Source organism: Zootermopsis nevadensis, unplaced genomic scaffold (assembly GCF_977971745.1).
Source record: "Zootermopsis nevadensis isolate Lab colony 2312 unplaced genomic scaffold, Znev_1.0 Znev_ptg000054l, whole genome shotgun sequence".
Lineage (NCBI taxonomy): Eukaryota > Metazoa > Arthropoda > Insecta > Blattodea > Termopsidae > Zootermopsis > Zootermopsis nevadensis.
In genome coordinates this window covers 104,527-119,387 of record NW_028259186.1, presented here as the reverse complement: position 1 = coordinate 119,387, position 14,861 = coordinate 104,527, and the positions used below count along the sequence as shown (strand labels likewise).

Sequence of the window (14,861 nt, the reverse complement as noted above, 5' to 3'; positions counted from 1 at the left end):
GCAGTTATTAAAACAGAATATTAACACAAATTTAGGCATTGAACTCTGTCATGTCAGATACAGCATGAGCAGGAATTATCAATTTAACTTTCTAAACAGAAGTGGAATTTTTTGTGCTACTACAGGATATCTGGCAGACTGTATATAATAATTTTTTTTAGATTATGCAGATTATTATTTTACTTTATTTTCACACATATAATTGAATCTGTATTGGAGGAAAGCTTGCTGTACAGGCACTTGCATATCATACTAAATAGATATTGGTGTACAGCATTTGTTTTGTGTTATATGACATAGTTTGTGTCACAAAAATTCATATTGGAGTTCTTAAAATAAATCCATAAAAGTCTTGTATTAAGAGAGATTACCTGTCTTGCAGAAGTCATCAGTAACATTTCTTGAAATGTTTGTTTTACTGTACAAGCACCTGGCAATTCATTGTGAATCAGATCGTTCAGTCAGAATAGTGACTGGCTACAGGCCAGACAATCGAAGTTCAATCCCCAACAGGGGCAGAGGATTTTCTCCTAGCCTCTGTGTACAGACTGGTTCCTGTTTAATGGGTAATGGGGTTCTTTTCTGTGGATTAAATGCTGCTGTGGAATGGTGCAGACCACTCACCCCTTCCAGTGTCAAGGTTGAGAATGAGTAGGAGCTATACCTCCTCTCCCCTAAGTGCCAACATTGGCTTGTAACCTCATTACTTTACATTTACCCACCATTTCATCATCATCCAATTCTAAAGGGTTCTGAGGGCAGTAGTTTACACTTAAAATTATTTGTAATCAGGACTTTTTCCATCATCTGTTTTTTAAAATTCGCGACGTTTCACATCTTCAGGTGAGAGGTACTTACTCTGTTGAGTCCCTTAGAAAGAGCTAGTCTCTGTCACTGGACAATTTAATTTGTGCAGTTATATGAACTTATCCGCCCAAGTATGGGTTCTGTCAGTGAAATATAATACTTAAAAGATAAAATAAAAATTATAAGAGCAGTTCTGAAACCACATAAAAATTGACATCAAAACAATGCAAAAAAGGTGTTGGCATCCAAGTCATCAAAGGACATTGAAACCCAAACACCATAAAACACCTGAGAATACACTACTGTCGTCCTCTGTACGGGAGGATATGAACCTACTACCGGCGTCCTATAAGCAGGAAAGAACCTGTCACTAGTGTCCTCCTTGAGAGATAAGAGACTACCGGGTAACTTAGGACAAGTGTTGCACACAGTTATCGGTATCTATTAAACCATATTACTGCTGATTTCCTTGTTGATCAACGGAATCCATATGGGCGAAATTTATAAGTACCGTTTCTTTTGATTTGAAGAATGCTGCCGTTCCAACTTATCCGATGGTCCTCCTCGTAAGCGTGCTCATCATCATGCTTTCCTTCATGACAAATTAATGAAAAATTCCTTCCAAACAGTTTCATCACTTTATTTTCCTCCCATTGTCTCATACTTTATCAAACATGTTTTAATGCCAAAAGAGTAATGGTAAGGTGTTTACAACAGTTTGGTTGTTACTATATCTGGGATCAAACTGAATTTATTGTCTGCATCACTGTCTTGCATGTATAAGGAAAACAAATTCATATAGTACATAATCCAAACACTTACTGACCCAGGAGGTGAGTCAGCGAGCTACAAAGTACTGTTGCCAGGAAATAATTTTTATAGTATGGGCAGTATATGCTTTCTTAGCTGCCACCCTTTCCCACTCATCTGGTTCCCTTGCCTTTTACTTTTAATAGATATGGAATGCAGAGATTCACCCCGGCTACTGTACTAGGTTCAAATCTTGGCCCAGGGATTGACTTTCCTGGTTGAAGTTTCTTATGGTTTTCCACAGTGCTTGTGAACAAATACCAAGATAGTACCTTTCCAATTAATTATTTGCTAATCATCCTAATATTCAATGCTGTGTAATCTGACTTGTTAGAAGCATAATTTAATAAACCCTAAATAAATAATTTATTCTCTAATTGTTATTAATGAATGATGTTTTTATTACTCTGATCCTGAAATATGTTAAGTGGGGTTGCTTGTGCAGATGCGCCACACACAGTGGGGAACATAAAGCTGGTGGTGTCCGCAGTTGGAGGGGCTGTTCCAACAGCCATCACAGAGACCGTTGAATGTGAAATGGTCTTACATAGTATCAGGCATCGCAGCACACAAGCTGACTCAGCTGTACCATTTGACATGAGTAGAGGATGTGTACCCAACATTTCTGGAGTTCAAACTGGTAAGTACACATTACAAATTACACCAATCTCTGGTCCATCTGGGAACATAACGTAACATTCTTGCATGGTAGTTTATAACTAATGAACTACTGCAGAAAGTAATCCTTGAGCTTTATAACGTACCATTTGTATTATGATGAAATTAGTTCTATGTCTATATTAGCAACTGACACTTTGGTACCAAAATGAAAGGACTCATTATTACAAATTCCAAAGGCTACCATTGGACATGATTTTGAACGAATTCAAACAACCTCAAATTTTTAGTACTGCTTACCTGATATCCAGTTTAACATCCTACCTTCCAGTTCTTCATCAAACAAGTTATCGTTTTTCATCACATATCCCATCCTAACTTATTCTTTCTCCTATGATGTGTCTGCTTGCTTTATGGGTCATTATACAAAACCTCCTCCCGAGGCTTTGCTTTGTGTTGAAACCAGTTTCAATCCACTACTGGTTTGCTGGACCTATCGCAGCTTCGCGAGAACACCATTTGCCATCCTTCTGGGCTTTCATATCTACATTAGATGTGTCAGGGACTAATTCCCCACTTTGCATCACCCCAGTTGGCACTTCCCTACTTGTTGAAAATAAAACTGTAATGGGTCAACAGTAAACAGACAATTTTGTTGTAACCATTTTATAAACATAATTTATGTTGGGATTCAACATATTCAAAAGTAATTAATATAAAATTTGTAGGAGAAAGTAGTTAATTTGGTGATGTACCTTAAGGTCTCCTAAGCCATGCACTTGGAAGTAATTTAGACAGCCAAATAGACTGTATTTTAAGTTCACAACAGTTGATTTTATAACCAACTGTTTTTGAGAAAATTATTAATATGATAATTCTGGTTATGTACAGAAAATTATATGGTGATTGATCCAAAAAAATATTTAGTTTGACGTCAGCTTCATGCACATTGGGGTACTAATTCTGACGAAAATTAAAATCGCTCAGAAGTTTTAGAAAAACCTCAAATACGAAATCATTGAAATTTTGCAAAGTATAGTCAGCTTTTGGAGAACAAACGTGAACAGGTGGATGGTCACAAACTGAGCATTTTATACATTGTGCAAGGAATGCATATAAAAGTGATGTGCAACCTTTACAGATTTGACAGAATTTAGTTATTGTAAGGATTGTATGAATGTCAGATATGTGGTAATTGTGACAATGTGGCAAGTTGCATCTCCACAAAATTTTGTACCTGTGAAGGAGTATAATATTTGTTGATTTTTTATCATTCTGAAGAAACGAGTTTGAAGCCCTTTTTTCAAGTGGCATGTATCAATCTTCTACAAGTTTCAATTACAGGCATCTTCAGTAAATCTGGTGATTCAGAAAGACACTGTCATCATGTGGTGATTCTTTGGTCATGACTGTAACATATGTCTTATGGTGACAACCCATGAACATAACACCCTTTCCTTTATTGCGTACTTATTACATTATAATTTATGCATTGATGAATGTATTGAATGGAAGAGTATGAGTTCTTCCAGGATCATGTTTCTTTCTGTTTGTTACTCATTTTTCTGCGATATTATTGGATATTTTTATATAGGATTATAAAGTGTAAACATTGCACAGAGTTGGGAAATAAGGACACAGTTGCGAACTCATTGCATGCAAGTTGGACCTGCCATTTGATTCAACTGTGACAGACTGGCTAAACTATACTTAAAGGAAAATGGATTAAGGCAAAAGTGCAGGGCTTTCCTTGATTTCAACAGTCAAAAGTGTACATTGTGAGAAGCCAGCCTATCAGAGATGTTCTCTGAGGGGTGAAGCCTCATAAGTAGAAGGGACTGACTGAAATCTTCCAGTGAGTTGTGAGGAATTTTAAATCAAATCAGAAACTGAGAAGGGTGTTTTAGAAGCTGTGGTCATCCAAGATTTTTAAACATACACATGTTTGGATACCAGTTATTAAACAGAACAGGTGTCTCTTCATAAATCAATCAAATTTATGACTATAAAAGAATTTTGGAACCAACTTTAAGAAATTATATTATATGAATAGTTCATAAATAAACTGAGGCGAGCAGTTTAAAATTTGGGTTAATTTGAGGTGTTTGAGGTTGCAGTACATTAAGCATTGTGAACATTTATTTGTATTTGACAAATTATGACTGAGTGTGTTGTATGAATTATAGTTCTGATAGTTAACAGGCAAGTGTATCCAGTTTTAAGAGGCATTCTGTTTATAATAGAAAAGGGACAAGTCATGAAGATATCTTACTCCTCATCAAAACCACATTCAACCCTGATTTAGCACATACATCATTGACATTAACTAACCTATTCCTGTAATATTAAAGGTAGGAAGACTGTATACAAGGTTGCATATCATTTATATGAGGTTGAAATTGGCATCAACAACCAAGGAAATATGAGTCCAATTGTTTTTTATTCGTAAGAAAATAGTAAAGAAAAGTACTTCTGTATATTGAACAACTAAAATACTCCATAGGGCACAATCATTGAGAAGCTGGTAATAGGCTCGGCTAGTCAAGGTATTATCTTCTATTTATGGAAATGATTGTCAAGTTTGCTTTAGCTCACAGCCAGTCCCTACCCTGCACCAGATCAGTCCAATGCAGGTTTTAATTCCCTAAAATATGTTTTAATATTGGCCTATACTACCACTGTGCCAAGATCGAAAAGGCCTCAAAAGCTTTATAACCAATTTTTTGTGCATTCTATGTGACCCACCAACCTTAACCTGGATTACATCATCCTGATAATACTGGAAGGGAGCGAACTGTGGAGATTTTCATTAAAAAAACCCTGAATCTGACAGACCACATTTCACTCCCATACCAAGCAGCAGTTAAGATTGTGTTGTTTCATGTTTTAATCTTTGTATCTTTAGATGGAAAAATGAGTTTATGGGGTAGGACTGTCTGAAAAGATACACGAGCACGTACGTCATATCAACATCTTCAGTTTGTGATATACAGCCAGGTTCACCAACTTCCAGTTTGTTGCACCTCTTTTGTTAGCTGAGCGTCACTCGTTTGTGAAGGCTTACAATGCATGAAATTAGTAGATTGAAGATCGTTTTTAAGAATTATTTCACGATTCGTTTACAATGTACTCTTCTGAAAAAATAAGAAGTAATCTATTGAGTACAGAAAGTAAATTAATTTAAGGCAGATATTTTAAATATGTACATTTGGCTCTCTTTGGTTGGCACGATGCTCTTTGTTCCTAGTAGCTGCAAAGTTACTTCCGTAAATACTGTGACTTTGGTAGCGTGGCGTTGGAGAATAGTTATGTCATAATAAAATATGGATTTTGTTTGGTGTCGATGATTTTCAGGGTAATAGATTGTGGCAGCTGTTATACAGATTACTGTGGCTGTGTGTAATTATTGTCTTGGCTTCTATTTTATGAACGCTTAACAATGTCGGTTGAGAATTGGGTAAATATGAATTGTGTGTGTGCAATCACGTGCTGCATAAAATTAATTCTCCTTGTCTTGTGGAGTAGAAGATTCCAGAGTGTTGCAGTGTGCATTATGTTAAACAATATGAAACGTGTTATTATGAAGGGTTATTTCTGCTGTTAAACGTTGAGTCACGGATTAAAATATAAAGATGCACACAATATTCTTGAATAGAAGATACAGTGAAGACATGGAGACGAATAATACAGTTCTGCACTGGTGTCGACATGATGGAATTTAGTTACATTGGTGTGTACTTACTTTTTATGGAAGGAAAGATTAAGGTGAGTTTGAATCGAGATTCACAATTTTTCTGTTTATTTTGTGATAGGCTTATGTTGAGGTGAAGGATGCTGATATATGTAGGCCTACACAATCCCGTTTCGTGTTTGAAAGTTACAGGAGGATTATGTGCACAGAATTATCTCTGTTCCATCATAATCTGTATTTGGTCTTGAGATGTGAATTCAAGCAACACACTTCAAAATGTTTAATATAAGATTTGAATAAATTATTGAAATGTGAGGAGAGACTTGTAGGTTATACAACAATTCTCTTTCAAATGATAAATGTTATAGAAAATTATGAATATGTTACTGCAGGTAATGTAAATCATTCTGTATAATAATTTTAAGTTGAGACAAGCATCAGTTTTTTTCAAACTTATAAAGACTGCAAATTTATCTGTGATGCTTAACTAAGCACCATGCTATGAAGACGTGGGGAAATTGAGGTATAGCTTCATTCTATAATTGACTAATGCAACACAGGTTTTTGTCAATACTAGGACTCAATCGTGACTTTAATGTAACATCTTAGTAAGCTGATATTTAACATCTTAGTAAGCTTATATTTGAGATCCTCAAGGAGAAGTTAGAGATTAAGTTGTACTTACATTATGCTGGAAGCTTTTCTCCTTATGACAAGACACAATTCACTTTTGAAGAGCACATGAAAAACATCAGCAATCTAATGTCTTTGCATAAGTTTGTTTTTGCGTATTGAATGGTGTTGCTTCCACCTTGCAATTCCCAGAAGAATCCATAACTAAGTAGATAGCTCAGAGTTCTCAAAGGTTCATCAGTGAATTAACCATAACCCACCACTGAACCCTATCCTGGGCAGTTTTCTCCATACCCCATCATCTTCTCTCCTAGGCTCGAATATCCTCCTTAACTCCCTTTCTGATACACCTGCAATCTATGTTCCTTCCTCAGAGTGAGAGACCATGTTTTGCACCCATACAAAACAAGGCAAAATTATTATTTTGTATACTTTAATCTTCAGGTTCCTAGAAATCAGACATGAAGACAAATTATTTTGAACTGAAAAGTAGCAAGCATTTCCAAAATATAGATCAATCAGACTTCTCTGCTTGTACTGCGCTTCGTAATTTGAAGGTCACTCCCGCAGCCAAATGTGTTTCTGCTTTGAACATCATCTATAGGAATGTTGATATACTTTATGTTGCATTCATTTGGCTTCTCAGCTGTTGTGAAGGACATCAGTGAACGAATTGAATTCTTCTTCTTACTGTTGTTGCTTTTAGACAATTTAGCATTATTGTGTGATTTTGGGGGGAGACCATTTTATAAAGACCTGATTTCCATATGGGAATTTGCCATGAGATGTTCATTATTTTTATATTAATTAAATTGTTTACATTCAGTTGAAAATTTTGTAGTTTTTTGTTTGCTAGAAATTATTACGTCTAATACTTGTACAACTACTGAGTAAAATGTTGGTTCCAGGGGAACAGTGGTCATCGGAGTGTGACCAAAGGTATGAAAACAGCTGATATCTACTTGTGTCCTGCGCGTGGTGGTGCGACTTGTAGCAGCTCCAGGTACAGCGTCGCCATCTGCTGGTAGCTGTATGAACAAGGAACAGACACCAGTCCCTCTGAAAGGTAGGGAAGCAAGAACATTTTATCGTACCACAGAACCATGGCTGCGTAGCCAACAGTGTGATTTACAGATGGAGAAATCTGCAGAACGTGTGACAGTCTACCTCGGATTATTGCTGCTAATGCTCAGGACACTGAAGAGGGCTCTAGTTACATCAAAATTCAGGCTGAGGCAGATTTTAAAGCATTTAAAAACTGCGTAATGTGTACTGAATTTGAGAATTGGTTCCGTTAAGAGATTCTTCTGATGTGAATAGTTTGCCTTGTGTCAAATTGAAATTATGTGGTTTTTGTGTCTGCGTAATTTTTCCTTATTGATATATTTTTTATTTTAACATTTAATGAACAGAAACAAACTGGAATGTTTGGAGTGTTCATTTAAAAGGGAGTTTTGAAACAACCTATTGATCGGTTGGTCTGCTATGTTATGGGTTCAGATATGGAGATCAGTTTTGTGGTACCAAACCAAGCGCTATTCATGCTCAGCAATGGAATAATCCATGGTTAACCAACTGGCCAACCCATCCTTATCTGGGTCTTGGTTGCTTATTTGAGAACCACATCAGCGAAATAGGGCCTCAGAAATATTTAAGTAATTCAGTTTTTCTGCAGAGTTCAGTGATGAAATTTTTCATGTAGGTTCAGTATCTTTTAAGAATGGTGTGCAAATTGCAACAAACATTTTAATTGGGAGACTTCTCTACATATACGAAAGTTATGTAGTGAAAAATATAAAAAGGAACTACGGTCTGTCCAGGTTTAAGGCTTTATATTTAACAGTTTTTAAAATATTTGTACAGTGTTACATTTATGTTAGAATTAAGTGCAGTATAATTGTTACGGTGAATGTTCAGGCCTTCGAATTTTTTGTTATGCAGTCGAGCAAAATATATTGAACTTTTTATGCCGCTCTCCTTTCAGATGCCTGATATGGAAATATAGAACAATCGAACCATATGCCACTTGCTGGTTTTATGTGTATGGCATTTATAGAAACATTGTAATGCAGTACAGCCAACTTTTAAAATGATATCATGGAATGACAAAATGATGAAGGAAAGAAAAAGAAATAAAGGAAGCGGTGAAGTCTTGCTATAGTTAAAAGAGCTCAGAAATTGTATTCCGTACAGGAATACACAAAATATCCTTATGTATTCTTTTCAGCCTACATTTAGAAAGAGGTATTGAATCCCAACTGTTCGATAGTTCTCATTTAGGCCACTAGATTGCAGTATCTGAGTGTCTGCCTAACAACATTCCTTGCCTGTCATTTTATCATCACCGCCCGTAGGATATTCAAAGTACGTTTCTTATGTCGTGTAGAATGCCACATCAACTTTCATCCAGATACATCCAGTGGTTCTGGAGTTGAATTGATTGGACTGACGGACAGATATAACCAACTGATAATTCATTCTGGCTATGCACTCTGCGCAAAGAACGCGTAATAAACAAACACTGATTAACAAGTGTGTGGGACTGTATAACATAAGGTATTCGAAGACACTTGACATTCACTCTGTATAATTCAACTAAACATTTCTTCACAAAATGTGCCCAAAGATGGCTATCTTCTTGGTTGTTGCACTGTGTAGTCTGGTAGAAGGTAAGCGATGTTTCGGAGTTCCCTGCCTTCCTCCATCAGGGCGATCGCCTTGATGATGGAGGCGGCAAACACACCCAAAATGTCGATTAACCTCTACAGGGCTACACGTTGCAACAACCCAGAAGACGGCCATCTTCAGATACACTGCTGTGAAAACCTCAGTTCCTACAAAGTTATGCCTAAAAGTAAAAAAAAATATATATATATGAAGTAAAACTCAAACGATAAAAAAGAAAAAAGTTGGGAGTAATTACACATACAACAAGTAAGGTCATCAGATTCATTCACATCAAGGAACAAACATATTTTATTGCATGCTCAGACTACAATTACAAAATGCGAAAGATGGAACCATTATGAACAATTATCACGCCTTCCATACAGGGCCACTTTAAGGCAGTGGTGAGGCTATGGAAAAACATGATCTTGGTGTCTACTGTCCCATTTCTTAAAAATAGGGGGGATTCACAGCTAATTTACATTACTGAGAGATTTAAAAATCTTAATCCAAAAACTATCTTTGTTTTCACAAAATGTATTTATATTAACAAAAACTGAATGGATAGGAAAGGATAAAAGGATAATATAAAAATTTTATGCATACAAGCTAAAGTGTGATATGCCAAGTTACCCACGGATAAAGAAAGGTTTTGAATGTCCTTTGTGTTTCAACTGCCCAAATAGGTGAATACAAAGTACAAGTGAACTAACTGTTTAAAAGTCTGCTATACTGATGGCGCTCTTCGCAGCAAACAGCAATCAGAGACCCTTTTAAATCGGTGATTATCATCATCATATATATATCAGGTATTATTCCAAGTAGCCTGTTACGGTTTCATTCCATCTTTTTTAACGGTCTTCCCAGGCTTCTCTTTCTATTCGGTCTGTAGTTCAAAAGTTGGTCTGGGATTCTATTAAAGTCCATTCTTTCAGTGTGATCTTTCCAATTGGCATGATAATTCTGAATAAATTAGAGACTGGTTTGGCTTTCAGTTTTTCTAGTCTTTCTTCATTTCTTTTGTGGTCAAAAAGTGTAAAGCCAGCAGTTTTCCTCATAAATTTCATCTCTGCTGCTTGCAATCTTTTCTCATCCGTTTTTCTAAGTGTCCAGACTTCACTTCCATACAATAGTACCGGTCTTGTTACAGTCCTGTAAATGTTTAATCTTGTATGTTGTTGTACTAAGGCGGGTTTGAAGACTTGGTTTCTGAATCTGGTTGTTTGTTTAAATGTTGATATTTTTGAGGGCATATGTTTCTCACCTTCATAAGTTTGTATGCAGCCTAAATAATTGTTTTTGAGTTTCATAGAATAGTCAAGAAGGGAATGGATGCTTCTTCTGTTTCAAATTAACAGGTGAACGTAAGGTATGCTCTTCTCCTACCTTGACTTTTCGTATGTCTTGGCTTGTATCTGTGATGTTCCTTGTTTTCGTTCAGATTTGCCATAGATCAATAGCTTCAAATAAGATTATTATAGGTTATTGGTTACTTCATAAATGATGTCTGTTAGACTGAACAAGTGGATTAAGTACACTAACATTCCAACACTATGTATGCCATGTTAGGGATTCTGAATTTTTCCACGTCCTTTGTTTCCTTCCTTTTTGGCGTCTGCAGCTCGTTGCTCTGAAAACAAAAAGTTCTGATAATATTTCCTGGTTGGCAGCTCATATCTTAAAGTGAAATGCTATATGCAAAAATAAAAACTCCAAAGCAGAGAAAAATGCACCTTGTGGTATTTCGATACAATGTAAACCAGAACGCGAAAATAGAATGTCGTTAACATTAGGAAGAGAAAATAGGCCACAGACACAGGCTACGAGAGGTTACTGGGCGTGGGCATTGAATGTGCACAATTTGTGTATAAAGGAATTGTTTTAAAATACTGTACCATCCATCTGAACCAGAAATTCAGTTTTTATATTTCTCGATGACTCAGATTCATTGTCAGACCTTGCGGAAAACACCGAATCTGCTTCATCAATGAATATTACGCTATGTTTGTACTCTCTTGCTGCATGAAACAGGCTTCTGGCTCGTAGCACTGACTCTGCAGCTGAGTTCGTTGCAAGGTCTGATGATAGTGGGAATAATGTGGCATTTGCCTCTGTTGCAATAGCCTCCGCCAAAAAGGTCTTCCCTGTTCCTGCACGAAGGAAGGAGTGTCGAGCGTTTTTTCAAATACGCGACGCTCCGTCCACGTGTGGTCGATGTCACTCCTCTTCAGTGATGTCCTCTTCATGATCTTTCTGGCGTAAAGTTTCCCGGCGTCACTTCCGCCCTTCTTCCTCGCCAGGTAAACCTTGCCAAATCTTGTAACTGAATCTCAGTTGTGTTTCATCTTAATATCTGTACAGGTACGGGCTGTCGTATCAGCAAAGTCTCCTTTCAAATAATTATGATACTCCATACCATCTTTTTTCCAATACCAAACTTCGCGATGAATATAAAATTCATAAATACGTGGTTCGTCTTCTCTTTAACGAGCTCTAAAGCACTCTCCGATAGGTCAAGCCCTTGTGCATAGGATATTACTAGATTTTATTGTTTCCTGCATGGTGACAGAAACAAGGTGAAATACCGTTTAGGTCTGTGAGTTTCCATGACTGCAACTTTTATCGTTAAAGTGCTTACGTGTGGAATCTCCATGGAGAGTGGTCTTTGACCCATTCGCGAGCTGTCTGCATAATTTGATTAATTGGTAAATGAAACATCGCGCCCTGGATTGTCTATCACTTCATCCCAATTCATTTTCTCTACTCCTGGGCCACGTGATCTTCGAGGTTTGAATCGGGGCTGACCGTCATCTGTATGTAAACGCTCAAAGCGAGTGGCAGTGGTGATGTCTCTAATGGTTTGCATTAGAGCCTCTTGTACCAGATTTCCAATATCTGCACCATATAAGTGTTCCTTTTATCCTTAAGAAGGATTTTGTACTGTTTCCTTGCAATCGAGTATGTCGCTAAGTCTTGGGAGAGTTCTGAGAGTTTTTCTTGGTGTAAGGCTTGTCGAGTAGTCCGTCTTTTTCTTTAACAGTGCGCATTGAACCATGGCTTTGCTTGTCTTTTCTTGACAGGGATTATTGCGGATTGGAGTAGCTGTTGTATCTGTTGATTTGCTTTTGTGACACTGCTGTGTATGGCTACTTGAATTGACTCAATTTCCTCTCTTGCTTCTGCTAGGACTTGCAAGTCAAGCTTTCTCGATACGTTTGTGGCTCTTTTCTGATGGACTGGCATTGCATTAGTCTGCTTGTCGAAGGTGGCGATGACTGGGACGTGTTTACTGAGTGGCGCTAGGCTAGACGTGTAGTCCACTGTTGCCTTACACGTATGTTGTTTCCTCTGCAGAATATGATGTCTATCGTGCTGCTTCCAATGGGTGCGAGATATGTTTTTTGCTTTTCTGTTATTTTTTCTTCTATCTCAGTCATCTTTATTATTTTTGGCTTGCAATCCGATCATAACCATGTCAGCTTGCAGTTCTTTCTTTTTGCTTTATCAAATTCTCCTCTGGTGAGGCCGCTGCAGTCTCTGACAGTGCTCGCATTCTATCGAGTTATCGTCGTTGGTCACATCCTTCTTACATATATATCGCAGTGGTCTACAACCATGTTTGAGTTGTCTTTGGTCATGGTTCCTAATACTGACGTCTGTGCTCTTTGCTTGTGGCATCTTGCTGTACCTATTGAATATGGCAGCTACTGTATGGTTTCACGTTGTTTGGTTTTGGTCGCCCTTTACTTACAGTTTTTGGGTTGTTTCTATGAGTTAACACTTCCGCGGTCGTGTCTTATCTTGGGTACTATATCCTACTCTTTCTCACTATATTTTGAATACTAGTACTTCAATTTAATGCTAACAACTTCAGCACTGTGGTCATTAGATGTTTACTCTTATAATGTTCAATGCCAAGCTGTTGTCATCTTGTCCGTTATGTCGGTTCTGACTGAACTTTTTGACTTGAAAATACAATGCACATAATGTTAAAGCTAAACATGCGCTTACATTCATCTGACAGTTTCAAAAGCTCTTAATGTGTGAACCAGGGAGCCATCCAGGTAATATCCTCACATCAGTTATATCAGGCAGGCTGTTTTGTTTTGGTAATACTCAAAAACAAAGTTATTATTGCATTTTATGGTTGAATTGTGACTCCAAAATTATGCGTCCCATCTTGACAATCCTACTGTTGATGTTTGTTATATAAGTAATGAATTTTTAACAGTTTACTGTGTTTTAAATCAATTCCCTTGTTTAGTTTCTGGTGATTATAGGTGGAAAATTATGCACTACAAACTATGTGAGGTCTTTGTGAAGGTTATGGCGGGTCTGAACAAAAGTTAATCAGCATAATATTAATTTCTAACTTCCATAGTTTTATTTGGCTAATTTTTAGTGGAAATTTTCATTGCTATTGTTCACTTATGTGTTTCCCCTTGTGTATGGGTTTTAAGTAACTCCTTGCAAGCTGTTTACAAAATGAACCAGTTAGGTTATGAATTATAGAAACACATTGAAGTACCTTAATTGGTGGTATTGGCATTCATCAAGAGATGTAAGAATCAATTTTTGCAGTGCTTTATATCAGTCAGAAAGAGACGTAGTAGTTGTTATACCTGTTTATATTTGGTCACCACATTGCCTGAAACTCACAAATTGCCAAAAATTTTAAAGTATTATATAAGAGAAAATAACAGTTGTATCGAAGTTATCACCGCTGACCAAAATCTTATGCAAATTTTTCTAGTTTTGCTATGTATTCTTCATCCACTCTTGGTTTTGAAGTGGCAAGCGCCTACATCATGTGTTCCTGTTAACAAAGCAAAGCTATGTTAGGGAAGCACTATAGTAATAGGACTTTGAATAGTCTGTCCAACATTCAGAACATACCACTGCTTTTATGGAAAGAGTGCAAGAACTTTACTCTTTGCTGTGTATTATTAGGGCGATCAAACCAACCATACACAGGAGATGGTAGGGTAATTAGAAGGGAAGAGAATTTGGGAGACATAGATGGGAGGACAATATTAAGAAGGCTCTTCATGAAACAGAAAATCAGAGTTTGAAGTGGATTCAACAGTTACACCATTTTTCGTTAATCCCCGGAAAAGTGTGAACGTGGGGTCCCATTGAATTGGAACTTCACACACTTTTGAGGGATTTAATAGCTATTCTCTATTATGATTTTGTTCTATTTTCTGGTGGTGTCGCTAGCTTGTTTCTTTACAAGATTCTGATAATATTTTAGTGTTTAAGTTTTTATTAAATTAAAATCAACACAGATCAGTAACTGATGCGATTATTCAGTTTCAATCCCCCTCCCCTCCTGACATCTGCTGTGTCGTTTACCAGAACTCCAACACTGAAACTGTCAACACCAGATACACTCACCATTGTGACTGGTGGGTCTTCCATCTGATGACGTTTCACTTTATCCCAGGTCATTTTTGAAGCACCAGGGGTATCCTCTGGGCAAGGTCTAAAGAGGGACACCTTGGAATTCTCACTGTTATTGAGAAAGGACTTGGCAGTTGTAATGTCTCTAATCGTGTCCATCAATGCACATTGTATGGCATTCCCAATATCAGCCCCAGAAAACTTGTGGAGTATAGGTACAAAGATACGCGGC

General features: G+C 37.1%; 1 protein-coding gene across 7 annotated transcripts in view; it reads left to right on the top strand.

The window, feature by feature from the left end:
• The window catches only part of LOC147871448 (NADPH:adrenodoxin oxidoreductase, mitochondrial-like), a 37,975-nt gene that overhangs the window by 4,811 nt on the left and 18,303 nt on the right, over window positions 1-14,861 (top strand). For 5 of the 7 annotated variants that reach the window (XM_087361192.1, XM_087361189.1, XM_087361191.1 and 2 more), the window contains 2 exons: window positions 2,063-2,257; window positions 7,468-7,625. Coding sequence is in view for 2 of the 7 variants with exons in the window: in XM_087361194.1 (XP_087217320.1) it covers window positions 2,046-2,257; window positions 7,468-7,514 (259 nt within the window). In the remaining 5 variants the exon portion in view is untranslated. Of the gene's footprint in view, window positions 1-2,045; window positions 2,258-7,467; window positions 7,626-14,861 lie in introns of all 7 variants that reach the window. The other 2 variants (XM_087361194.1, XM_087361193.1) reach the window with 1 other exon arrangement.